The following is a 27,550-nucleotide window of genomic DNA, read 5'->3' on the forward strand; positions in this document are numbered from 1 at the left end:
AAGGAGGTGGAAATCTACTTTGCACCGTGTGCTCCAGAACTGGTCAGGGCAGGCGTTTGACTTCGTCCGGGTGTTCGTGAAATCGCTGGTGAATTTGAATTTGTTTACCAGTGTCTATGGAGGCATAAACATCTTGGACTGTATGAACATCAGGGGGAGCAGTGTTTGCGCCATGGTTACACTTGGTCCTGTAAAGTAGCCTCAGTTCTGTGGTAATGTCACTTTGCATCGACATGCAAAAAATATTCCTCTTTGCCAGTGCAGTTTGTTGATGTTTGGCATATTCGGTCATTATTTTTGAGACTCGTTCTCCTAGACACATTAAATTTATACTCTTTTGGTCAGTGCACCTGCAGATCAAGCACTCACTATTTTATCCTCTGGAATTCTGTTAGTTGCCCCGTGTTGCTTTGAAAACAAATTTCAGAGTGCTAAGGGTCAGACCTCCTTTTATAAGTGACACCAAAATTGGCAACCAACCCAATGTGACTCCTTTGTAGCTGTGTTTGTGATTTGTTACTTCAAAGTACTTTTTCCACATAGTATTTCCATTATTTAGTCCACCCCCTGTACAAAGCAGGATTTAAACTAACCACATATGTTCCCAATATGTTGGCTAAAAGTTGACCAGCTCATTGTTTCACATGAAATAAACCCAGTTCAAGTAGGGGATAAAGACAAACTTATGGTAAGAAAGACATTATTACATCTTTCATGGCAAACAGGCTGGCAGGTGGAAGGGCACTTTAGTTCTGGGATCTGAAATTTTCTGCTTTGAGTCACTTTAGTCACACCTCTCTAAATGATGATGTCACTTCTTGGAGTTGAGATAGGAGCTTCATCAGCCCCCAGTGTTTGTCCCAGATCCTTTTTTTTTTTTTTTTTAACCATAATCTAATTAGCTGCTTCCTCACTGTCTTTCACTAGCTGATCATGCCCCTTGGGCCAAAGGCTGCTGGTCTCTTGATCCCTGTGTGCTGTATGTTTCTGATGAACATCAAGGTGGGAATGTGCAATAATGCTTGAAACGACTGGGAGCTTTATGTGCAAAACAATGTATGAAATCACCTTCTTCTTCACCCTTAGTAACTAGACTGTTGAGTACTATTGGGGACACAACAGGGCAATCCAAACTCTGCAGAAAGGTGACTCTTGAGTGAGGCATCCAGGCTTTAAGTCATCGGTCGCGTAGGCGGGTTCAGAGGAAAGAGGTGTCAAACGATAATCTCATTGACATTCAAGTGGAAATACCCAAAGGATTCCCTCATCCAGCTGTGCAGTGGGACTGGAAAATGGTACATCCCCCCCTCCCCCGGCTGCTCTGTATGTGTATGTGTGCACACGGGATTGCTGTTCTTGCACGAGGTCTCACCAGGTGCATTCGTACAGTTGCAGGAGACTGGAACTCTCGCCTCCTGGGCGCTGTTGCCCTTATGCAGAGGCTCAGGTCTTCGGGGATTGGGACAGCTCCTCCCAAGAAGACCTCAAGACAAGAGTTACTTCCTTTCACTGCATCCCTGTGCCAAATAATATGGGAAACCCCTTACAATGAAGAGTTAAACCTGTTTGAACAGAATGGATTTTACCCTATGCATTTATTCTTGTACCTTCTAATTTCACGGATGCAGACAAGATTTAACCGATTTCAACGAATGGCTACCGTATTGTCTAAATTTGTGTCCAGAACTGAAGCGAATGGCTGCTTCAGTTACACTGTATTAAAACTTTGGCAGTCACTCAGATTCAAGGGGATAAAAGTGGCAGTAACACTTGTTGGGAGACTTATTTTGCGCTAAGCTCATCCGATTGCAGCATTTACTGCACTTGCTCTTTTGCTTTGAGCCAACTTTAATTCCTGCCATTTAATTGGGTAACTAAATCTTTTTGATCCTGCAAGAATGCGGGATTTCCACATTTTTGTGGGTTCTTGTTCTAACCCATGGATAACCCAATCCAACTAAAAAAAGTAATAGAGGGAAAAACCCCACTTGTGTACTGAGAGTAACACGGAGGAGTGTTTCTGCTGCTGTCTTCGTCGCCTTTTCTCATCCTCCACAGAGCATTTCCAAGGATGTTGTGTGTGTGCGGTCCGATTCACTGCACGTATTCGAGCAGTGTCTTTAAAATCCCAGTGGCCTTCGTAGTCTTATGCCAGTTAGATACGCATTCTGCTGCAAATTGCCCAAGCTTGTCGTCAGTGGAATTCCAGTCGTCGTTTCGCTGGTGCCTTAAGCCCCCTGTCTGATGTGGGAACATCCCATAGGTGCACTGTGCGAGTCTGTGGTTGGGGAGACAGAGGTGAGGCTGTGTCGGCCTTAGAATCCCTCTACTGTCATCTTTTGCTTAACCCAACGTTTTTATTAAAAGCAACTTGCAGTTTTACATTTATGCGATTGGTAGCCACTGTTGTCTAAGCAGCTTAATACAACTGGTTAGTTCTGCTGAGAGTCTTTCGCAACTGACAAAGAGATTTTAAATGCAAACACGAGTAGTAAAGCACAGTTTGTTTAATACCATCGTTTTGCTAGCATACGTCACTCGAAATGTGATGAAATAAATTTTACCCACTTCTCCAGCTGGATGATGCTGGGAATTACCTTTACATTTGTTCATGCTTTTCTAGAAATCGACATACACCTCCAAAAAAGAGCATATGACAACAAAAATGGACAAATTTACATTACATTTATTCATTTAGCAGATGCTTTTGTCCAAAGCGACGTACATCTCAGCAAAAGTACAATTTATGCATTACATTAAGAGGAGGAGACATAGCTGCAGACATGTGACTCAATTAAACCTAGTTTGTTACCTACCACTTGCTGCACCGAGGTTCATGGATGAAGTAGGTGCATAAAACACAGGATAGACAAATCCCGACACCCTCCCACCAATTTTTTTCTTTTATTTTTTAAATATTCTAAGATACACAAATAAGCAAGTACAATGCCAGAGTAGTGGCTGAATAAAGGTTGTATCTGGGGATCCTTATGGAGCTACGATGCGTGAACAGTTACACCATAGATGAGCTGGAGAGATCTTGGGCGAAGTGGATCCGGAAAAGGTGAGTTTTCGGACCCATCTTGAATGTAGACTGAGTTTCTGCAGTTCTGAGTGTCAGGGGAAGGTCATTCCACCACAATGGACCCAGAACCGAGAACCTCCGAGCTTTACCTTTTGTAAATGAATGAAGGTCAAGTATTTTGCACAAGAGTTCTGCAACTGGAGATGACATGAGACTTGAAACAACAACCTTTAGGCTCCCGGTCTGCGTCCTTGTCCAGAAATGTGCCTGCTGCCATCCACATCCACCCTGCCAGAGGGCCTGAAGAAAGAGTCCTGTGTCACTGCTAGTCGTTAAACTGACAGGATGAAACTGAATGTGAGAGCTGTTGTCATTTTTCTCTTTATTTTAATTGTGCTGAGGATGTTGAGCCTCTGGCTTGGTCATACTTGCAGAACACATCTCGTCTTCGCTGTCGTCTTTGCCTTTAGCGTATAACCCAGGTGTCAAACCGCAGCTTAAATTTGGAGAACAGGGTGGAAAACAGTCCCCGTTTTACCCAACCTAATGGTTACCTACATTCCCAAAAAGTGTCTCTCGCAGCTCGTAAATCGGACTCCCCCTCGCTGGCCAGCGTCCAAAACAGCTACACAAGAGCTCTTGCTCGCTGAGTGTTTGTTTTTGGCCGTGTTTGTGTGGACGTTTTTGTGTCTCTCTCCATCTCGACTATTAGAGCCCAATATAATGATTAAGAGCTCACGTGGGGCTCAAACCTTGCACATCATTCTTGGAATAACGAAGTGGCATGAAAACATGCTGTAATTCAAAGAGTGGATAATTGCCATATTTGGCTTGCCTACACACTTCCATTTTCATCTATGGCAGCTTCGGTGCTGTAACACCTGCGCTAAAGACAAACGTAGTTCCATTTGTGACGCTGTGGGCGCGTTGTTGTTTTAGAGGCGCGGCAGGGTCTTCTTTTCTTGGAGCTTTGTGTCGTAAGAGTAACAAGCGAGGGTGTGTTATGATGAGATTTTTTATGAAACGTTGCAATGTGGAAATCGGCCAGATTTGCGGCGGCGGAGGTGTCGGGCGGTGGGCGTCCCGCGCTGGTGATGCCGGGATCCTCGGCCACCTGGCGCCAAGCCAGTCTCCAGAACCCGCTCCACCCCGCAGCCAGGCGCGGGCCTCCGAGTCCCCAGCGGCTCCCGAATGACTGGTGCTCTTCGCCTGCCGTGTGATCCACCGTTCTCGGCAGCGTCGCCGGTGATTTAACGTATGCAGTATTCAATCCCCGGGGCTCTCTAAACAAAATGATGACAAATCCTAATTACCCATCAGCCTGTGTGCGTTACAAAACTCCTTTGCACGTTCCCCACAGTTGTTGAAAACTTTTTTTACTCTGGGGGAAAAAGCCTGACCTCTGCACCGATCACAGCGCCCTCGGCGTTTGCCATATCCGCTAGCTTCTGCACAAACTGATCTCTTTGAGCATAAATGATGGTAGAATCCATTAGGCTTAGTGTCTTTGACTGCTATGAAGCCCCCTCTTAGAGGGAATAGGGGCCTGAGTTCTGGTAAAGGTGAGTCAGCAAGCCAGCCCAAGTCCCCTTCCCTCCGTGTCTGCCGATATCTTTCGATGATGAGTACGCTCTGACCCTAACCCCAGTCCAGATTGATGCTGAGGAATGTCAGCCTGTTGTTTCACAGCCTCCACTGAGGGTCTTGCCTGTTTATGGGTTTACGTGTGTGGTTTTCTCACTTAGAAGACATTGTTGGATGGTAGTGTAATTATTTCTACAGCATGGAACAAGGAAGAATTCTGCAGATGTTGTGCACTCCTTTCACTGTCGGGGGTAATGATGGAAAATTAGCAAACCATGAAAGAGTGATTCTGGAAGGGTGACTGAGAGGGAAGGAAGCACCGAACAGCTCGAAGTTGCTGAGCGCAGCACTCTGGCCGAGGCCTGCGAGCTGAAAACGGTCCAAAAACATTGACGCCCCAAGCCATGTTTTGCTTGCTCGGCCAGAACTGAGGTCCTGGACTTCACTCTGGCAACAGTGATGCAAAAGGAAGAGGGGAGTGACATGCACATGTTTGAAAACCAGAACAGTTGCTGCATTTTTGGTCAACTGGAGAAGTCTTGCAGCACAAGAACGGAAGGTCAGCCAGAAGAGAGTGGCAGTGGTCCAGACATTAGATGACCAGACCAAATGTTGGGGAGGTAAAGCTGTGAAGAACAGGTGAAAGTCCTTCCTTCACCGTCTTTTTACATTGTGCCATGTTTCCCTTAACTGAATTTTTTTTTCAGAATACGCTGCTGTTCCCCAATTCCGTAGCCGACTGCTCATCTCTGTGTACGTTCTTGTGTTGACCAGACAGCAGTCAATGGTTCTACTAACTTTCATTATCCTGCATTTGCTGCTGAATTGCCGAATAAGTAAATATCATGCAAGAGTGCTGTGCTGGAGTGGAGAAGCAGAAAAGACACACCAGACGTGGATGATAGGTCAGCCCAGACACTCAAGACAGTTAGTTCTGCCCTTCCCCCAAGTTGTGCCACTCAGTATTTTGGTGGTGGTTTATTCTGCCGTCTGGGGCTCCTGGACATCGTCAGTGAATGATGCAGTGTAGATTCAAACCATGGCGTGATCTGCAGTGCCCAAGCTCTCACGAGAGTACTAGTGCTGAACGTCAGCGTTCCTTTGTTAGCTTGAACCTTGAATAATTTTTTGACCCATCATACACCAAAGAGATCAGTAACAGCAATAACAACACTGTGATGGTTCTAGTGGAAATTTCCCTGTATAGTAATTCTAGTTGCCCTGCAGCCACAGTAGGGGTAGTTGTCTTGCTTTTTACCTACATCGCAGCAAAGGGTTAAAAGTTCTGCACTTGTCTCCTGACCTTGGCATTTGCAAAGACAATACCACACCAGACCCTTGAAATTGTAAACAGCTGCATTGTCCAACCCATAATCTCTCCTGCCGCTGCTGACTTTTCTGATCGACCACATAATTTATTAGTGTTCTCAGCTTCATTTCTTTTGAGGTCTGAGCATTTCATGACTCATGTCTGTGACATGCCTTTCCAAACTATCATTGCCTGCTACTAAGTATTTTCAGTTTTGTCCTGATTCTTTAAGTTCTTCCCTTTAAGACTTTTTGTTGATCGTTCGTTGTTTTTTGCTTTTGTTGTGCAGTGCTGTGAAAAGCGGTTTTCTCTATTTTTGTGACTTTTTTTTTTTTTTTTTAAAGTTAAATTGGATATTTTTGTCAGTTTCAGGGAGAAAATGTGACGTGAGTATTGTTTTATGTCATTGGTGAGGAATATAATGAAATGTGCGGAAGGTGTGGAAAAAGCAATTGCACTTCCAGAATCAATTATTGGTTGCGCTACCTTTACCTTCAGTGAAGATCTCCCATCACTGTAGAGGAATTTTATCTCCCATTTCCATGCAGACTTACTTTTGCTTAGCACCATTTCGAGGTTTTTGAGCGTGGTCGTGCTTTTCAGGTGTTGCCGCAACATCTGAAACGGATTCAAGTTACAACTTTTCTCCACATCATCTCATAACTAACTTTTCTCCAGCCGTTCAGATACTGACTTACTTGTATGTTTGGGATCATAATTGTGATGCTTGACCTTGTCGTACTTCAACTTCAGGTCACAGGCTGATATCCTGACATTCTCATTTACTATTTTGTCATACAAAGAGGAGTTCATGGTTCCTTCAGTGATAGTAATGCACCAAGGTACTGTTGCAGCAATACATCCCCAGACCATTATTCTGCCATCACCATGCTTGACCACTGGTAGAAGGTTCTTACTCTGAAATGCTACATTTGATTTTTATCAGATGCACATTTCATGTGGTCCAAAAAAACTTCTACTTTTCATTAATCAATTTACAGAACTTTCTTCCAGAAGTCTTGAAAGACATCCAGGCACTTTTAGGCAATGTGTAGATGAGCTTTCATGTTTTTTTTTTTTTTTGTTGGAAACAGGGGTCTCTGCCTTGCTGCTGTCCTGCATTTCTCATTTTTGTACATTGTGTTTTTTATTCTGGAGTCATAAACACTGATTTGAAGTGAGGCAACAGCAGCCTTCAGTACTATTCAGGGGTACTTTCTGAGCTCATTAATGATTTTAAATCTTGCTTGAAAGATTTTGGCTGGAGACCAAGTGAATTATCACTTGATGTTGACTCATCACTGTTCCAAACTTTCTCTGTTTAATGAGTATGGCTCTTAAAATGGTTCCATTGAGCCTCTGAGCCTAAGAAATAGCCCTGTCCAGACTGATATACTTCAGCAACCTTTCTTCAGAGAAGTCTTCAGAAATTTCCTTGAGTGTGCCATGATGTACATTAATCTTTATTTTACCAACTTTTATGGCTAGTATGGGTTTAAGTAGTTTTAAGTAGAAAACTTCATTGGAGAGGGCTGACTTAAATAAGACCAGATTGTTTTTAAATAGTTGACTCCAATTACTCCTTTAATTAGGTAAAACAAATTTAAAGCAATTACCTTTTCACATCCAAAAAGCCTTGGGTCCATTTCTCATGAATTACATCATCTGAAATATTCTTGTCTGTTACAGCAAAAGAAAGAAGTTTCTGGGACCTGATTCTGTTTGTAACACAGCTACTAGTTATTTCAGTTATTGATATTTTTATTTAGTTATTGGGTTTATTTCATATTTTCACTATGTGTCAGAGACAAGATTTTTTTTAAAAAAATCTGTGAAGTAGGTTTATGTAGCTTTTACTACATTACACATTTTACTATAATGTCAAGTCAACGGACTTTCAACAAGGATACAGCAGCAGTTATTCTAGATTTAAAGTTTCAGATTTTTGACTACAAGGTACCTGCAATACCTTTGGACATCTTTAGGAGATAAGAAAAAAAACATGATGTTAAATTAATGAAGACTGAACAAAGTGTTATCAGAATTATTTTGGATGCACTGCTGTATTCATTCAGAGGTGCTCAAATGAGGATTCTGCCCACGTCATTCAGCGTGAAGGTAAGAGGTTCAATGAAGAATGGAGCAAGAAAAAAAATCTATGAAATAAAATTATGAATGAATGGGCCTGGAAAGGGTGTTTGGGGAAAAGCTGTGTGTGTGTAGTGTGGTTAGGAGTGTAGGAGGTTTGGTGAATTAAGGGATTGGTGAGTGGTGCAACAGCTGAAAATACATGCATATATGAACATCTGCAATCCTTTTTAAGATTCAGTGAATGAACTAAGAAATCCATTGCTGTAACATAAATCTTCTCTGGAATTTAGGGAAAAAATGTCTGAAAATGCCTCATTTTTGCACACACACATTAGCTGGAGACCTTATTACCTAGACAAAGATTTTCAAATACCGCGAAGACGTGGACCGTGAAGGCAGCAGATACTTTAAATGCCATCTTGCTTCTTTCCTCTCATCCTGCTCCTAGTGGGATACAATCTTTTCTTATTATTATTCCGAAAACAAACGTCATGTTTGCAGTGTTGAGATGGGATTCCGCCCAAAACTCAAACATTTGCAAAAGACAAAAAAAATGTTCATATGTTTTTGATGTGTTTATGTCTATGTAAATTCTAGCTTTTTCTCATCTGGTGTTCAGCTGATAGCTTCCATTTTATGGAAGTGTGGTTATTCCTGGCACTCTGCCATGTTAATTGTCGTAATAATTTATAATAGCCCCAAGTTGCACGGAAAAATGTAGAATTTTACAGGACCAGCATTGTGTCCCTCTTAAATTAAATGGAAAAAAATATTATGAATGAAATGTTGTAGAAAGGCAGTAGTAGTAGCTGGAGAAACAGGACACCCATAGGTTCCGATGCCCCAGAGCAGGTAAGCAGTCCAAACACCTGAAGAGATGGTTCGGAGCTTGTTGCAAATTTGTAGGCCTGTGCTCATGCTGACAGTCACCTGGACTCAATGGAATTGTAGGCCTCCCACCCTTCCAACACATATACACTCTGTTCCCAGGTATGCAGAGTGCTTAGTGGGTTCAAGGGGTCTAACCCTCTTTTCCCAGGTGTTCATTTTACTGGCAGCTGCAAATCAAAGTGCAAGAGCCCACATACTACACTCACTCATGGTCCCAGAGGGCAGCACACACTTTCCCCTGCACACTTCACCCCCAGATGTTAATGTCTAAGGCTTGTGACTGTGGTGAGCTACTGAGATGCAGCAGTAAGAGAGATGGTGGGTCACATCTCAGACATGCTGCACAACATCAAGGTTCTGCACAAGCTGTGGGAAAGTCGGTGTCACTGCCCCCGCAGGCTGTCCACTGACAGGGGTCCCATCATGTCAGATCTGGGGCTGCTCTCAGCGATCTTCTCGGTATACGCCCAGTGCACTCTATCTAGGAGTAAAGGTAGATCGAAAGGAGGAAGGAGGGAAGGAGAGCATGAGGAGAAAAAGGGGTGATCTCTTTTCCTCAAGTGCTGTCTATGACTGGGCCTCCACTCCCAGCAGGCCCTGGCTGGCTGGACCATGACTTTGGTGCAAAGAAACCAGGGTCTGTGGACATGCTTTCCCTCTGTGCCCTTCCTCCGTCCCTCCTCTTCATCACCTCTCTCCGCCACCAGAGAGGGTTAGTGACAGTAGGACTGAGGAAACTTTGATGAGGCTGTTTGCTGTGTCGGTGTTTTATGGTTTGTTTTTCAATTGCTCAACTTTTTGGCAATGCTCTACCAATCCGGTCTGGCAAACGAGAGGGGATTTAAAAAAAAAAAAAAAAAGTGAATTTTAATGAGTTTAAAAGAGAAGAAACGATGAAGAGAGATGGAGAACAAGAGAAAAAGCGACAAAAATAAAAGTGTGCGAAACAGCGGTTGTGTGTGTCTAATCCGGAATGAGTGAGAATGTATGTCTTTGGTTCATCTTTCAGAGTGAGAGACTGATTCTGTTCGAGGGGAATGTATGTCTGTTGGGGGGTTTAGAGAGAGAGTGTGTGTTAGATGAAGAATGAGCGTATTTGTGTGCGAGAGAGATTATGTGTGGCTCTTCGAGAGACGGAGGGAGGGAGGGAAGGAGGGAATAAGGGAGGGAGGGAGAGGCTGTGCCAGTGAGACCCAAGCTGGGGCTTTAGCAAAGGGGGGTGTGCGGGGGTGGGGGGAGGCAGTGGTTATCAGATGTGTGAGCGCACGAGGGCCGCAGACGTGCTTCACACATCGCCGGAGGAGAACATCCCGCAGCCATCTCCCAGATGGACCCCCGACGGCCCGTGCCGTTCTCCCCCGCCGTGGTTCACCTGTTTGCGGCCCTGATCTTGAGCTTCTCCAGCCTGCCCTCCGAAGCCCTGGCCCAGGAGCCCGGAGGACGGAGCCCACCGGGAGAGGTAAGGCGCACCCCCTCCCTCTCCGTACACAAGATGGGCATCAGGAAGACCTCCGAAGTGGATCCCTCCCGTTGGCGACATTTCCCCTTCAGACAGCACCGAGAGCCGTTAGCCTACCGACAAATCTGGCAAGAGTTTGCCCAATAATTCACGTTGTCACGCTGAGAGTTTTCCAGCTTAACATCATGTTTCAAGTTGATGCTATTCCCAAGAATGGGCATCAAGGGAAAACACGCCGATTCCAGGATCCATTTGGTTTGGTGTTCATGTTCTGAAGACTGTTTTCTGTCTGTTGAGACGAGATCTACTGGGACCGTGGTGGGTTTGTTTGGCTTTGTGTTTGTGAGAGACTTACTGATGTTCAGTTAATGGGGGGGGGGGGTCATTGCAGCCTACATCCCTGCTGCACTGAAGGACTGTACAACAAGCCAAATAATGAGTGCTGCAGTCGGTTTATGGCATTTCATCATCCAACATAATGTAACTTTATGGACTGTTGATTTCTGGGCTTGGATGACAAATTTGTTTTAGCTCCATATGTCTGTATTTGCCATCATAAATATTATGCAAAGTTTTTGCTTAAAAATGCTGGGGAAGACAATAGACAGACAATGTTTGCTTTATCTGTATCTACCAACAGGTTGTGTTTTAATGATTCAATCTTTAACTTGTTTGGCGTTCTTTTTTTTTTTTTCCCTGTGGTTTTCAGACATCTAATGAACAGAACGAGTGAAATGTTTAGGAGAGGGAAAATTCCTGTTCCATGCTATTTTTGTTAATTAGTGGAAATTGCTTCCACTGTTACAAGGTGGGTTAATGCTAGTAAGTCGAGCACTGGATGACTTATAGGCTGTGGAGGCAGCGGACCCCCAGGGTGAGCAGCAGTCATTAGCGGGGGTTAACATAATAGTAGGTGCATTTTGCGAAAAGGGTTTCTTAAGCACCCAGGCCTCCAAGAAATAGGCTGATGAGAATAATGGGCTGATGTGCAAATGTGTGCCTAAATTCCACTTGTCCCACCTCTTTATGGAGGACAATCCAAATTGGTACATTTGATACGCCTTGCGGGAAATACGATTGCACGTAGGCCGAACGGTGCAGCAAGGAACCACGGGTAAAATAATATCAATAACCTTGATGTTTGCGGCGTGTGTTATTACTGTTCACACTTTGTCAATGGAGGTTTTTGACGGCAGGAAATATTGTGCGAACTTTTCCTCTTGGAAAGAATAGCCAGTGGCCAGATTGGATCGAACCCTGGTATTATATACCATTAGACTGGTGCCATTTCTGTTTCTGTTAGGGAAGAGCAAGCTGGAAAGGCGAAGAATGTAAAATGTAAATCGTTAAATAGGTGTGCGTAACGATGTCTGCCAAGCGGACTGGTAATGCAGCAGTCATTGTAGCTGGCACAGCTCTTCTGTTTCCTGGCTTTCACACATGAAAGTCACTATGCAGTTAGTCACCATCCATGGTTTTCCTTTCCTGTAAGAGCGTGCTGGGATTAATTTCCACATTGTGCTTGTGACACTTGCTCGTGGTATCAGAGGAGAGCAGAGAGCAGCTGTAGTTTGTTGTTGCTAGACGCGGGGGGAATCCTGTTTGTGCCCGAGGACGGACCGACTGTGTGCCGAGCGCGTATCCCATCGCCGCTAGGAGCGTCATTGATGCCGAATGAGTTTCTGCAGTAAACAGAACTGGTTTTCGGTGAGGTCTTCCGAGAAACTCCTGACTTCGCTTTGAGACGCGCTCCAAGATGTCGTCCCAGCCTTGCAAAGTAATGCGAAATATTTTAAGTTAATTTTTTTTTTGAAGGATCAAATTGCAATATTTTTGATGGGCGGCGGAGATGAAGAAAATCAAATGAACTGATCAGTGCTAACAGTGTTAACTTTCTCACTGTCAGGAGAAAAATGAGAATCTAATTCGAGTGTTTTGAAGCTGGAAAAAATGCGCTTCTTAGGGTTGCAATTCAGAGTAACTCTATAACAAAGCAGAAACAACAACCACAGCTGGGGGAACACATTAAACTGATCATCTGCGTAGCACATAGTCTGTCTCGTAAGGAACTCCTCAGCAATTTGAAACAACTGTTTGACTTGAAGCCCAACAATGTATAAGCCAAAGGTATCATTTTGTTATATTTTATATCTTCTACTAAATCTTATCCGCAAGCCTTATTAGGCTGTTAACCTTCTGCCAGATTGCTGCAGTGTGTCAATATCTGGGTTTTTTTTCAAATCCGAACAAGTCTTTCTCTGCTTCTCTGGATTTGCCCCATGTGAAAGCTGGTAGTGCACTGGTTAGAGCTGTTACCTTTGGACACAAAGGTTTCAGGTTTGAATCCCACCTCCAGCTGTTGCACCCTCGGGCAAGATACTTAACCCAGATTGCTCCAGTTAAATTGCCCACTTGCATAAATGGGTAAGTAATTGCAAGTAGCTTAACGTTGTAAGTTGCTTTGCAGAAAAGCATCAAATAAATGTAAAACGTGAGAGGTCCCAGGCAGGAATTTTACTGCTTCGCAGCTGGCTGGCTGCTCCAGTGGACCAGAAAGTCTCCTTGCAAGACTGTTGTGTGTGTTTATGCACAAAACAACCGTACATTATATCCACATGGGTGTGGTGTTTGAAAGGTACCACTGATGGACTCTGTAGCCCTGATTGAAGATTTCAATGTGCATGTCAATAATGGGGGTTGGGGTTGGAGTTGGGGGCGTGGTGGCGCAGCAAGTTTGGCTGGTGCCCGCTGTGTGGCGGGTCTGGGGTTCGAGCCCTGCTTGGGGTGCCTTGCAATGGACTGGTGTTCCCTCCCCCCTTGGCTTTGCACATTGTGTTGCCGGGTTAGGCTCCGGTTAGCCGCGACCCCGCTCAGAACTAGGGGTTGTTGACAATGGATGGATGCCAGTAATGATGGTAAAACTTAGAAGGGTGTCAGTGGGAAGGTTGTCCTGTGTCATCTGAATCCAATAGGTGTGCTATTATTGGACTTCTATGTGAGCCACAGGTTTACTCCAAAAAAATACCTTGTTCAAGCACAAATTAGATCACAAGTATATTAAGTACCAAAGTCCTTTTGGTCAAAGGTCCATGATTAGCTTTGCAGTTATGTCATCTTAGCTGAAATGTGTGTTCTGGACACTCAGGAGAACATAGGTGTTGAACTGTTAACATATCACCACTTGCTGCTCAGTGAATCATGCAGCAAAAAAAAAACAAGGACTGCAACACTGCATGACAAGGACAGATTTAAGCTTTTTCATGTAATGAATCATACATTAGATGAATTAGGAAGACCCAAATGAGTAGTAAGTGACTTTTGGATAGCCTCTGAGACATTCTGATAAACTATCTGGTGACACAGGTACTGATTCCTCAAGCTGCTCTCACCAAGGGTGGGACTATGATGCCCTCAACTGGGGAGAACACTGGGAGGTGGAAGCAGTACATTGAGGAGCTCTTGAATCAAATCACCAGGCCATCCTTCCAAGAGGAAGTACCACCAGCTTCTGAAGGATTGTGTCACGCTGACATGCTGGAAGTACTGCATGTTGGTGGAGTTTAGTAAAGGCGTCTCTCCAATATTGCATAAGACTCATTCTCCGTGACAGGGTGTGGAGCTTGGCGGCCAGGGAGTCCCTTGGAGGTGAGTCGCTCCTCCTCCAGATCAAGAAGAGTAAGTTTAGGTAGTCTGTCCATCTGGTTAGAATTCCCACCAGGTGCTTCCTGCAGGTGCTCTGTCAGGCACATGTCACTGGGAGAAGGCCTCAGGGAAGGAATGGATGGATATAACCTCTTTCTTTCACAGATAGTCTCTTTATCCCTTCATTTCCCAAAGGGCGGAAAGGTAGAGTGACACACAGCAAATATTTTAATTAAATGCTTGGATTATTTTTATTTTAGAGTGCTGGCAGAACATTCCCCCCGTGATTTGCGCGTTACAATGGATGTATCTATGCCAGTGCAACTGCATGCAAAAAAGTCACAGTCAAATCATGTATCAAAACCTCAGCGGTACAGTGTGTCTGAAGTAATCCTGGCTCTGTAGTTGGAGGATAAGCTACAAGTACAGCCAAGATGCTGGTAACTGAGTACTTGCGTGGGCTTGGTTTTTGTTTGCTGGCACCATGGATGGCCTTGCCTGAGCCCTGTTCTTACCCATACCTCTGTGCTTCCCAGAGAGTTCTTGGAATGCATATTATCCCTTTGGGGATAGGTTTCCTCTAGACCAGCACTTTGTCAGGGAGGGGTCGAGTCAAGGAAAGGGAAGTCAAAGGTTAGCACCAAGTTTTCGAAGAGTACAACTATTTTGATCAATAACAATAACACCATTCCTACATGACATTACATTTGTTTATTTAGCAGATGCTTTTCTCCAAAGCGACTTCCAATGAACTCTATGTAGTGTTATGAGCCCACACACCTTATTCATATTACTGTCTCTAAGACAAAGCTTTCAAAAGAGCCGGCAGAAAAAGCTTAAATCTGTCCTTGTCATGCAGTGTTGCAGTCCTTGTTTATTTTGCTTTTGGTCTTTCAGTGACAGCAATGAAACCTTTCTGAACAGATTATTGAGTAAAGCCAGCAAAATATCTCCCTGAGGATTCATTCAATCAATAAACATCAGAATAAATTCTGTTTAAAAAGAATTCTTCTTTAATCTTCTTGCTATAGTTAATCCGTGTCAACTGAGCCGATTCAGGTTGTGTGATTCCAATTTATTTCAGCTTCCCTTAAGATGGAGCCCAATGCTTCTTCTCATCCACCAACAAAAGCCCAAGAAACTTGTGTAATGGAAGTTGGACTCAGAGTGCACATGTCTTGCTTGGGTAGCAAAACAAACACGGAAGAAAAAACTCATCATTCCCTCCAAGTATGAAATGTCTTCTGCAGATTATCAAAATCTGGGCATTTCTAGTTTGTGCGAACATGATCTGAAAGAACAAGAGTATGCTTCCGCACTGTGCAAGCAGAGAGGAAAGTGTGAGAAGACCATATTCCGATCGTGTCAAAAACTAGGTGCCTTCGGAGAGAAATCCGAAAGAATAAGTGTTTCTGCGGTTTACATCAAACAAAATCTAATAATCATTCTTAAAATATGTGAGATATAATAGCATAATTTTACTTCATAAGTATTCTCACATTTTTACAATTACTGATTCTACATGTTTAAACCCTTTAATGCACAATTATCAACACTTAATGCTTTTTTAGCTGTGACAGACAAACAGCCATTATTGTGAATATCGCTCTGACCGAAAGTTAATGTTGTTAATATTGTGAGCTCTTTCTAGATATTAACTGGTTTTACACAACAGTCTTTTGGGAGAAGTGTGCTGCCATTCTTATGTCATGACTTTAAGGGGGAAGAGTGGTCAGTAGTCACCTCCACCAAATGTCTCTTTCCTCTAGGCTATTGGATGCGAAGGTCAACAGGTCGACATCTGTGGGGTGTGTGCAGGTGACGGCTCATCCTGCGAGGTGGTCAGCGGAACCTTTTCTCGGTCCATACTCTCCATGGGCTATCACAGAATCCTCGAGATCCCCATCGGAGCTCAAGAGCTTAAGATACAGGAGACAGTCAAGAGCAGGAACTACCTGGGTGCGTAGGAGGACTTGAATGGACTGATGGCAAATCTTTTCTCTTCTACAACTACTCTTCTTTTGCATAGTCTTTCCCTGACATGTAGGTACTCTGTAGAACTTGGTAAAAAGTGTGCTTCAATGTGTGAAGTACACACAGGCTGTTGCAGTTTCACATCAGATGGTTTTATCAAACTTAAGACCCAGGTTGACAACCAGTGGCCCAATGAGATCCATAGCAAGGCATAACTGCCACTTTCAGTCTGGGATTTTGGAGTAGTGATTCAGGTGGTGTACCTTACCTAGCAGTCCATAATGGAAATAAAAAGGCAACCAAAATCCTGTGGAGTCCTTTAACTGGGTATTGCTCCCTATTAACATGAAATATTTCCTATAAATACTATCATCGATGCATAAAGTATCTCAGCAGCAAATGAGATGAGTAAATGATATAAAACATTGGCAATAAAGTGACTAATATTTCACGAAAGGATGATGACTGATGATGATGCTAGATAAAAGATGATGGTCTTTCCTGCTTCCTTTAGCAATCCGGACCAGCACGGGTGAGTCTGTCATTAATGGGAATTGGGTCATCGACAGGCCAGGCATCTTCTATGCTGCTGGGACCACACTAACATACCGGCGACCGAATGAGATACGTAGCAAGACAGGAGAGTCCATTACTGCACCAGGACCAACCCAACAGGAGCTCCATATCTACGTGAGCAGGCTTTGTTTCTGATTAACTGCCAGGTAGCTTTCCAGGCATCACTGTGTAGCCTCTCTTCAAAACTCCTGAGTTGGCTTCTTACGCAAATGTCGACCCCATTACACGTTTGTGTCGGGCCTATTCGGCTGGTCCTGAAGAATTAGTGGGAATTAGTGGTACGGGGAGACCTGGAATACCTGCTTGACATAGGAAAGCTGGCTGAACCAGGGATTTGTTGCTCTACTGAGGAGGAAAAAAAAAAACAAAACCCTTCTTGATTTGCAGCAATGTTTTTGGAACAGCCCTTTAAAAACACAGTATACTGTGTCATAATTTATGGAAATCGTATGAATGTTAATAAAAGCAAACTGCAAACTGAGTGCAATCTGCAATGAATGAGTTTACACTGGTTCAATGATACATTATTTTATTTAAAAATCATTTATATTGTATTCCTCAGATGATCTACCAACAGCCTAATCCCAGCATTTATTATGAGTACGTTCTCCCAAGGGCCAACATCCCTGACTCGGAGGAAACCCCAGGTCCAGATATCCGTCCCATTGGTGCGTATGCATGTCAGCCATTCATCTTGCTCCAATAGCACAGAAAGAACACACAAGCCTACAGGAGGCATTCCACAGTGATGAGTTAAGTGTTATTGCATTATATTCCACAAATAAAGTTAAACTCCGATGCTCTTATTTATTGCATGCCAATCCCTTAATGAATAAATCAGTAATAATTACTATAATTGCATCTGACGAGGGGTGGGAAATGTTGGTCTGGAAAAAGGGAGGGAAGCTGTTGATGATGGATGAGTTTTTTCCAGCCAGACTCTCAGCCCTGTTTTACAGGCAGGATTATTATGGAATGAAATTCATGTTCGTGATGAATTAGTTGAACACACACACGGTATAAGATGGCCAGATACTTCCTGATAAAGTCAGACCTGATGGCTTTACTGTGATGGCGTGTGTGAGTGTGAGTGCATGTCATATGTGCGGATAATGATTTCACTACACATCCTGTGTCTCAGAAGGAAGCATAAGTTAACCATGCACTTAATGATTCAATAAGAGGAAAGTAGTTTTGTTTTGTTTTTATTTTTATAAATGTATAGCCAAAATTTTTCTGGATCAATAACGGCAAGCATTTCCAAAATGCTTGCTTAATTTTGTTTGGCTGCTCTTTCACTGCACTGAAGCTGAAATAGACCGTCAGATTTTTAGGTAACACCTAATGTAAACCATCAGGTTGTTAATCATAGTATTTCTATTATTTATCTCAAAAAGGTCCATTTTTGTCTCAGTCACACGCACAGTCTTTAACATTAACTACTTTTTCATGTTAATTTTTCAGAGAGGGTCAAGTAACTAATGGCCATGACCTAGGTCTTACTCGGAATAAATCATTTTAACATATTACCTCTGTGGTCAGTTTTATGGGATGAGAAAACCTCTTCATCTTTAAGGTTCTACATTAATACAAATAGTAGATTTTATGCAGTTAATGCAAATAGTACAAAAATATTTCATGCGGTGAAGAAGGCCTCATAATCTCCACCTCCGGCTGGAGTATCCTTGAGCAAGGTACTTGCCCTAAATTGCTCCAGTCAAAACTACCCAGCTCTATAAACGGGTAAATAATTGTAAACTTGTAGCTGTAACCTTAACATTGTAAGTTGCCTTGGAGAAAAGCGTCAGCTAAATGAACAAATGTAAATGTAAATTACAGTCCTTTTTGTAAGGCAACATTTTGTTGTAAAAGACACCAAAATTAGTTTTGTTTTCTAATCACTTTTTTCGCTGATACCAGCGTTTACCAGTATATAGCAATACGACATTTCTGCTCTTCTAGTGACCTGTCTGTCCAAACTGGATGCCCGCTTAACTCTGCAGTCCATACATGTTGCATATGAGAGTGGGGACATGGATTGGAAAATACCATCCATCACTCTCAAGCCCTCTGAACAAGAACGTAGTGTTACTATGACAACATCATGTAGGGGTACTGTTGTTTCCACGTATGTTCTGAGCCCACGATGCCCTTACATTGCCTCCCTCCCCTGTCTCAATGCAGAGCCTCTGGGTTTATATCCATTGGAGGAACAGGGATTCGTCCATCCTGATGCCAGCGGAAAAGAAAATTCAATTGGCGGAGTTCACTCTAACCACGTCCTCTCCGAGACCTCCCCTCCAACTGCTGACGGCCCTAGTGGGAAACTCTACCCAGGCCTGCTTCCCCCTTACATATGGAGTGCCACTGGGACCACTCCGTGCAGTGCCACCTGTGGCACAGGTGAGCCTCCCAAATCATCCGGCCCCTTTTTTTCTTCAAATGAGAGACATTCCCTGTTCGGCCACTACATACCAGTGGCACGACCTGATCCTAGTGGAGCGGTGAGGTTTTAAATGATGTATGGATGAGTGACCCATAGTAAGTAGCGTATCTAGCAGTGAATAAGGTGTGTGGGCTCATAACACTACATAGAGTTCATTGGAAGTCGCTTTGGAGAAAAGCCTCTGCTAAATAAATAAATGTATATGTAAATCACCAGGACCCTCAACTGCTAAAGTAAAACATTGCCACAAAACTGAGTGATTCTGCACTCCCTCCATGAGCTGTCAGCCAGATGCCATGCACCAGACTTCTCTTACCCTTCTTTACTCAACAGTTGTAGCACCACCACAAAAAATTGTAAATGCAAGTCTTGCTGCAGTGCGAGTCACTTGACGCTGTCAGTGCTGTCTAAGACCCTTGCTTCTCGCTCGGTCGGTCGTTCGTTCTCGTGAGGATGTGCAGAACTTAACAGATGTTTTCATTCGATTCTTTCACAAGCAGTGCTCTCCTGCACTGGTCTTTGCCTAGTAGGTTCATCAGTGGATATGTGCATCTTTGGAGTAGCCAGGTGCTTGCAAGCCTTCCTCGTGACCTTGCCTACAGGGTGCAAAGCCGTTCTGGTGAAGTACCTTGGAACTGTAAGATACTTCGAGGATGGTCTAGGAAAAGCCGTCTCCCCTTCTCCCTTTACACAGGTCAGGGTTCAAGTCAGAGCAATGTCAGGTAGCAACCAGCGCTCCCAGTGCCGGACCATAATTGTCCAGATACCTTCAAGGTAAAGGCAGGCTTATACCTCCTAGAACCCATCAGGCACCAACAGGTTGCCAGCGAGCAGTGAGGGACGTATCAGCGCTCCAGTAGGCGTTCGCCCCCCTGCCTTGTGCTGTGCGGCCTGTACTGTTTAAAGGCAGCGGTCCAGCCGAAAGGCTGTGTGTCTGGAAACCTCTCCAGCGTACAACTGGAAATTACCGTTTTGGGGGAAGAAGTAACTTTTCAACAATTAAACATGAATCCTCAGGGCTGACATCCAGGACCAGTTCTGCAGCCAGTCAGCTCTTAAATGCCTGAGTAACTGTGTGAATAATGTATTACACATTCATTTTAACTGAGCGGAGTTTTGGACGAGCACGACGTGTTGATTTCACGGGGCTGGAGAGCGTCAACTTACAAGAAAGCTCCGACTAAAGCGTACCTTTGGAGTACAGGAATTAAGGATCTTACAAGTATGACGCGGCAGTGCAATACCGCATGCATGTCTGTGTCATTTTGTGGAATCCAGCACTGCCCCACGCTTACTGTAAATGGAGTATACATGCCAAAACTGTACTTTCTTAGCAAATTAGATTCAGAGAGTCTTAAATTACCAAGCAATTTCTAAACAAACAACACACAATCCGATGTGCTTCGCCTGGAAGTCATTAAAAGAGAAAGCAAATACATTACAAAAATATGGTTAAGCAAACAGCCATTACCAGACGGTGAGATGTTCCAAACTGCAGGGCGAAAGGAGCCTGGTATTCATTTTTGCAGTGAGCAGAAGGAGGCCAGATTTTCGGAGTCTCACTCCAGTGGCCCACACTCGGAGAGCTATCCTGGCATGAACAGACCTCTTCCCCGCCCAGCGAAAAGCTGGCTGGGGAGAAATGCTCCCAGCAGGAAGGCTGGCCCATTATCAGATGCTTGTGTCCAGCCTGGTTTTGTTCCATGGAGAAGCCGGGCAGGACGGGAGGAGGGCGGTCGTGGGTGTCGTCACCCGGACAAGACGCGGCCCCGTCGCGCGGCGCATCAAGGCCCCGTTTTCACCCGAAGCGTCCTCCATCATCCTTGGACACGCTAAGGATTCCTCTGCGGAGAGAAAGTGGACACGTCCACCTTCACGTAGACGACAACGGTTTAGAAGAGGTTTACCCGTTGCGTAGTTCTTGCAGCCAGTGGCTTTTTGGATACGAAGGGTACGCTGAGGTCTCGCACGGTACGACTCGTGGGAGCTTTAACAAATTAGTGCCTTGACTGTTGATGTTGTCTCATCACCTACGCTGCCAAAACGATCTGTGATGTGACGCAATGACGCGTTCTTCCCGCCAGGCAGACGTCACGTCGTCTTCGGCTGCGTGGAGCAGCTCACCCTGACACCGGCTCCAGCTGACTTCTGTGAGCCCACCCAGCTCCCGGGCCCCCGGGAGGAGCACTGTCACACCCAGCCCTGCCCTGCCTTGTAAGTCACCCGGATGCAACATTAAAACAACCACATACAGCCCATATTTCTACGTTATATTTATCTGTGAAGATTCTCAGTTATCCCAGGTCATCTAAAAACAAAGCTATAATGAAGACAACTGGACTTGCTTGAGTTTTCTTGAAGACGTTTCGCCACTCATCCAAGTGGCTTCTCGGATGAGTGGCGAAACGTCTTCAAGAAAACTCAAGCAAGTCCAGTTGCTTTTGTTTTTCAGTACGTTATATTTACAACTCTCTGTTTTGTAAATGACAGCATGTTTCGATTTGTCCTCTCCACAACAGTGATAAAAGTCGTTTTTCATACCCGGTGGTTTTTTTATTTTTTTATTTTTAAAAACCATTTTAATGGAGCACAGGGAGGAGAAAAGGAAAAGAAGGGGGCAGACACAGTATGTTTTAAAAGACACTGTTCACAAGTTGTCCACAAAATGAATAACAGAGCGCTCGACTCACTTGCGCTCGGTGACTTGAATTAAATGCTTGCTCATGGGAACATCAGCATCATCTCTGTGCTCCCACAGATGACACCGGTTGTACTCATTCTGCTCTCATATCCTCACGAAGAGAATCCGTACGCATCTCCGTGCTCCTCTGTTGAAATATCTACGTCTTACGAGGCCTCTCTTGTGTTCTCTTGCTTGTCTAAGCTGGGATGTGGGGGAATGGTCCGAATGCAGCAAGACCTGCGGGCCCGGGTTCCAAAACCGACAGGTCTTGTGCAGGCGGCCCCTTGGAAACCAGAGCACTGGCGTCGTGGGCCCAGAGCAGTGCGGGCATCTGGAATCGCCCGAGACAATCGTCTCGTGCCAGCTGAAGATCTGCAGTGAGTGGCAAATCCGCTCTGAGTGGACTTCGGTTTGTATTCACTAGGAACCCCACAACGAATAAGCACACACACTTGCGTGATGAGCCCTAATATATGCATGCCTGCTGCACTTATCCTCATCCACTCGTCTAAGTCATTCTCGGTTTCTTTCTTGTTGCTTTGCGGTTATGTTGCGTTGCGTTGCCTCAATCCCAATGCTGACGTTCTCTGCCGCACATCATATGGTGTGATTAGTACTAAACTTTTTTTTTCCTCTCCTCTCACACCCCCCAATCTTCATCTTCCCCTCCTAGTGCTCCGTGCCCTGTGGCGTAGGACAGCGCACTCGAGAAGTTCTCTGCGTGGACAACCTGGGGGACGTGGTTATGGACGAGGAATGCAACATGAAGCTCCGGCCACCTGACGTGGAGAACTGCGACATGGGGCCGTGCGCCCGCAGCTGGTTCTTCAGCCCCTGGAGTGAGAGGGTGAGGCAGAAGAGGCGTGAATTGCTACTGAAAGTGCTTCCAGGATTGATGCTTCTCTGCAGAAGCCTGTCAGAACATGGATGAGTCACTGCTCATAGTGCTCTGGGTCTCATTATTGACAGCAGACCAATGGTTGGATCATTCAAATCTTCTCAAAGTATACACTGTATGCTAATATTTTTTTTTTTTTGTTTGTTATGGCTTTATTTAAGTCATTACTTGGCGATTTGGAGGTAGGTTACATCATCTGGTGGTATTTAAAGTGGGTAATTCTTAAACCTGTTGATTGTACTCCTTGGGACTGGAACTGCTCACCACTGTAGGAGATGATGTTAGAAGCATCTGTCTTTCATACAGGTCCAGCTAGATTAAAAGGTATGTGTTCTGGTGCATTATTACAGTTATTAAGCCGTAAATCACCTCCACAGCTGTTTTGAGCATAACTCGGTAAGACTGCAGCACAGGAGGACCAGTCTGGTGAAGAGCTGGGTGTAATGGGTGAAGCAGCGGGTTGACGGTGACTCCTCTCTTTGTTCTGGCTGTGCCCAGTGCTCTGCGGACTGTGGGGAGGGCCGGCGCAGCCGTTCCGTGGTGTGCTTGACCAATTATATCAGCAGCCTGCCGCTGGACGGCTGCGGGGACGAGGTGCCGGATGAAAGCTCTCTTTGCGACATCGGCCCATGTCATCACAAGTTCGAGTGGTACACGGGGCAATGGGGGCAGGTCAGAGGTCACCTTGTGGTTTTTTTCTATGATTTTCCCTTATGAAAACTGAATGCTAACATTTTCATGCCGAGTCTTATATTGGCCCACTTTTGTAAATGGTGTAATTGAAATATATTAATAATGAAGTATACTTGGAATGAAGGAAGTGAGCATCTAAAGTTAAAGAATTCCTTCTTCTTGGGGCAGCATAAGTGATGTTTACTGAGTATTTTGATGCACGTTAATATTTTCTGACATCAACTAGCAGTTAAAGCCACGCGAGATGCATTGGTTGACTACGTAGCTACATAGCCATGACCCTGTTGCTGTGTCCTCCAGTGCTCCGCCGAGTGTGGGAACGGCACACAGACCCGCAGTGTAGTGTGCATGCTTCACAGCGACGGCCACTTGGACGTGGCTTCACCCTCCAACTGCAGCCACCTACCCCGCCCCACCAGCACACAGCCCTGCTTCCTCAAGAGGTGTGGAGCCACGTGGTACGTCACCGAGTGGAGTGCGGTAAGCGGCAAAAGCATGACACAGTGACACTGAGTAAAAGGTGATGAGCACTTTACTTGGAAAGGACCTTGCTAGATATATTCCTTTTATCATGGCTGTCAAAGCAGAAGACCAACATGTATTCAGCTTCTTGCTTTGATTAATTTTCTCCATTTAATCAATACATTAGAGGTGGATGTTGCTTCTCGGAAATTACATTGTTCTTCACAAGATATAGAAAACGAGACAATCTGATCCATCTGTAATCCACTTTTTTGTGAAAATTACCTTCAATCCTTAATATTAAACAAAATCACTTAAATCTCCTTGTGGAAACAGAAAGCAGCCATAATGCGGTCAGTTTACTTTTACAAAGCAGTTTTATGCAGTATAGATGCCACAGATTTTAATTCCAAAGTAAGTAGTTTATGAAGTAAGGAAAAGAAGCCACTGCAGAAGAGAAGTGGGAGAAATAAGACCCTAAACGTCAACATTCATATATCATTTGGCCACCTTTGCATATCTATAGCACACAATATCCATCCATCTTCGTTAACTGCTTGCCTTGGTCAAAGTGACGTGGGTCCAAAGCTGAGAAGGGACAGCCGATAGCGTAGTGGTTACAGCTGCAGCCTTCGGCTCCAAAGGTCACAGGTTTGATCCCCACTTGCAGCTGTAGTACCCTTGAGCAAGTTACTTACCATAAAATTGCTTCAGAAAAATTACCCAGCTATACAAATGGGTAAATATTTGTAACCTTAACACTGTAAATCACTTTGGAGAAAAGCATCGGCTAAATGAATAAATGCGAGTTCAAGATGTTTTAACCAGATGTCAAACCTTTAAACAGCTGAAAAGTCTTAGCCTTTAGAATATTTCTGCATATCATAGACTCGCGATGCAGTAATTTCAGCCATTTTCCTTGGTACTGTCAAAGCGTTGATCTAAACATTCTAGGACTGTTGGCCTTTGGCAATAAAGGGTCAATGAGATGTACTTGGGTCAGGGTCACATCAGTCTGGAGCCTGTCCCTGAATAACTCTGGACATAAGGCTGGGCTATACACCCTGGATAGGATGGCACTCATACCCATTCACACACTACAGGCCACATCCAGTTCACCTGCACTACATGTATTTGGACTGTGCAAGAAAACTCAGAGATACAGCAGTCAAAGTTACAATGAATCCACCTTGAGAGGATAATTCTATCTTCTGTACTAACAGTGATGTCACTAGGGCTGGTGTCACCCCTACCCCCCGGACAATACAGAATCCTTAGTAATGTTTTTTGTACTAATGTGACTCATAAATCATAATTCCTGTATATCACTGAATGGCAATAGTAGTGACGTAAACTAGCAAAACTAAAATTAAACCTTCAAATTACAAAATCATACACACAGCCTAAATGCATTCACAGTTTTGTGGTTATAGTTCAAATTCGGTAAGAGAGCAACAGAATTTGAAATAAAAACGTTTAAGAACTACATCAAAATTGTTTTAACATTAATGATATAGGTTCACAAATACTAATTTGTAGCTAAAACACCAGAAAATTGACAAAAATCACACACAGTCTGAAGCCGCTTGTCCCAAGCAGGGTCGTGACAAAATCAGCGACTATAAAAAATAGCGAGTGCAGACAAAACCACGCGATTCAAAGCATCACTGTAGTGGGGCAAATAGCGAGAGCTCTGAGCGGAGTGCATTGGAAGGTTCAAAAAATAAACGAGCATAGAATTTTAGCCTTGTAAGTATATTGATACATGTAAGCTGCGCTTACGAAAAAATGTTAACAATGGATATTTTTTATAAAAACATTTCTGCTGAAACACTGCACAAAAACTTTAGTCATTTTTGGTGTCACCCGGTGTGGTCCGCACCCCCCTAGTGACGCCACTGTGTGCTAACAGTGGTATTTCAAACCTTGGAAGTAAGCTACTCTCATCAACCATTCAGATTCCATGACGAAACCAAAGTGAGACAAAGGCTCAACAAGTTAAAAAATGTAATATTTTATGTGTACAGTTGCTACTGAAAGAAGAAAATTAATAGTTAGCACTCTTGGTTCAATGCAGCACGGTCTCATTACAATCAATCCCGTTGTCTAGGTGAGGGACTTATGTTCTAGCCTGGTTGTGGTGCTATGGTCCAGGTTCTGATAGTTCAGCACAATCCTCCACCAGTATTTCCTGTCTGTGGTCTAAGTGCGGGAGTATGTACTTCGAGCTCAGGTGGTAATCACTGCCCCTCTCTCCACAGTGTTCTCGCTCATGTGATGGGGGCTACCGCGTGCGGGAGGTGCGCTGTCTGGCAGATGACAAAACTATAAGCATTGGCTGTGACCCCACCCTTGTACCCAAAGAGCGGGAAGAGTGCAACATGCAGGCTTGCATCCCAGAAATTGGTACTGCCCTTCTCTCAAAGCCGCAGCTTTTATTCCTCTATACACACATTGATTATTGGGTTATCGTAATTACTGTGTTATTGAAGCAACCTGCTGAATGAAAGGAATATTGCAACAGCTGTCCACTCACCCGTCTTTCTCCCCACCTCAGACGAGAATTGCCGGGACATGTACTACAACTGCAACGTGGTGGTGCAGGCGCGCCTCTGTGTGTACTCCTACTACAGGAGAGCCTGCTGCGTGTCCTGCACGCGGGTCAGCCGCAGGGAGTCCCAGCTCAGGAGGAGGTGATCGGAAACAGAGAGCAACACCTAACAAAGCAGAGACGTTTAATCATGGCCGTAATTTCCACCATGGGATTTTTAATTACCCTTTCTCGTGACATTTCTTTCCTTTATAGAGAGAGCGAGATGGTTACCTAGTCCTAAAAACAAACATGCACACACATTCCCGACAGCGTTCTCACTAAAACTTTCCTCAACATAAGTTGTTTAAAACTAATAACTCTCAACACATTATGAATACATTTGTCGGTATGCTCAGTTCAATCCAAGTTGGTTTTACACATCTGGAGGAACTACCCTTGAGAGTCTCTTCTGGAAATAACAAAACAGGGATATTTATTTCCAAATAAAATGGCTTTGTTGCTTCAAGGCAATATGTGACAAAATGATGATAAAATACCACTAGCTAGGATGACTATAATGGTCAGCAGTTGCTAGAGGGCAAGCAGATGCTTCAAAAAAATAAATCAGAACTGCTTTGAAATGATATGAGAACTAGGATAAAAAGGCAGAGCATTTGTTCTGTTAATGAGAAGCAGAATCAGAACTGTGTGTGTGTATATAATATATATATATACATACACATATAGAGTTCTGATTGCAGGCTAGTTCACAAAAACATCCATACTACATTTCAGAATAATATCAATGTTTTACTGTGACACTAAAAGCAGACCAGCAAAAACACTGTTCTTGAAATACATGACCTTAACCAGAGAAACATCCAAATCCCATATCAAATAGTAACAGAACGCCAAACACATTCATCCACTGTTTCCTGGGAACCAGTAATGGCTCGTTACTTCCTGTCGGCTTTTTTGTTTTTAAAGTACAGGGTTCTTGTGGGGAAACAATCTGCTGTTGGGTTTGTTAACAGTGTTAGAAGTTTTGCCAAACCCTTACCTATGTTCAGTGTTTCTTGCTCTAGTGCCAAATTGTCACAACAGCTAAGTAAATCACAGCTGAGTTACTGTTCTCTTCTGTGTGCAACAGCACGTTGAGTTCTTGCCTCCTCGCTGCCGTGAGAAGATGAGCATGCTTTCACAAAACAAGCAACAAGCTTTAAAGAAAAAAAAATTTTTTTTACATTGTCAGGAAATAACAATCATGACTTTCAGCTGCTTCTC

General features: G+C 44.1%; 1 protein-coding gene across 1 annotated transcript; it reads left to right on the forward strand.

The window, feature by feature from the left end:
* The first annotated feature begins 10,134 nt into the window (after window positions 1-10,134).
* On the forward strand, window positions 10,135-26,981 carry adamtsl7 (ADAMTS-like 7). Its single transcript, XM_018738305.2, has 12 exons — window positions 10,135-10,359; window positions 15,771-15,960; window positions 16,490-16,665; window positions 17,114-17,219; window positions 18,736-18,954; window positions 21,082-21,211; window positions 21,882-22,089; window positions 22,354-22,527; window positions 23,077-23,250; window positions 23,572-23,751; window positions 25,995-26,139; window positions 26,291-26,981. Exons 1-12 carry the CDS (start codon window positions 10,228-10,230, stop codon window positions 26,428-26,430), a joined length of 1,974 nt encoding a protein of 657 aa, XP_018593821.1. The 5' UTR covers window positions 10,135-10,227; the 3' UTR covers window positions 26,431-26,981.
* Window positions 26,982-27,550: the final 569 nt, after the last annotated feature.

Source organism: Scleropages formosus, chromosome 16 (assembly GCF_900964775.1).
Source record: "Scleropages formosus chromosome 16, fSclFor1.1, whole genome shotgun sequence".
Lineage (NCBI taxonomy): Eukaryota > Metazoa > Chordata > Actinopteri > Osteoglossiformes > Osteoglossidae > Scleropages > Scleropages formosus.

What these genes read in the sequence shown, in the direction of transcription:
- adamtsl7 (XM_018738305.2), top strand. Translation starts at nt 10,228, where the DNA reads ATGGACCCCCGACGGCCCGTGCCGTTCTCCCCCGCCGTGGTTCACCTG. An exon ending in GACGGAGCCCACCGGGAGAG is followed by an intron (nt 10,360 to 15,770) that starts GTAAGGCGCACC and finishes TCTTTCCTCTAG; the next exon opens with GCTATTGGATGCGAAGGTCA. An exon ending in CAAGAGCAGGAACTACCTGG is followed by an intron (nt 15,961 to 16,489) that starts GTGCGTAGGAGG and finishes TGCTTCCTTTAG; the next exon opens with CAATCCGGACCAGCACGGGT.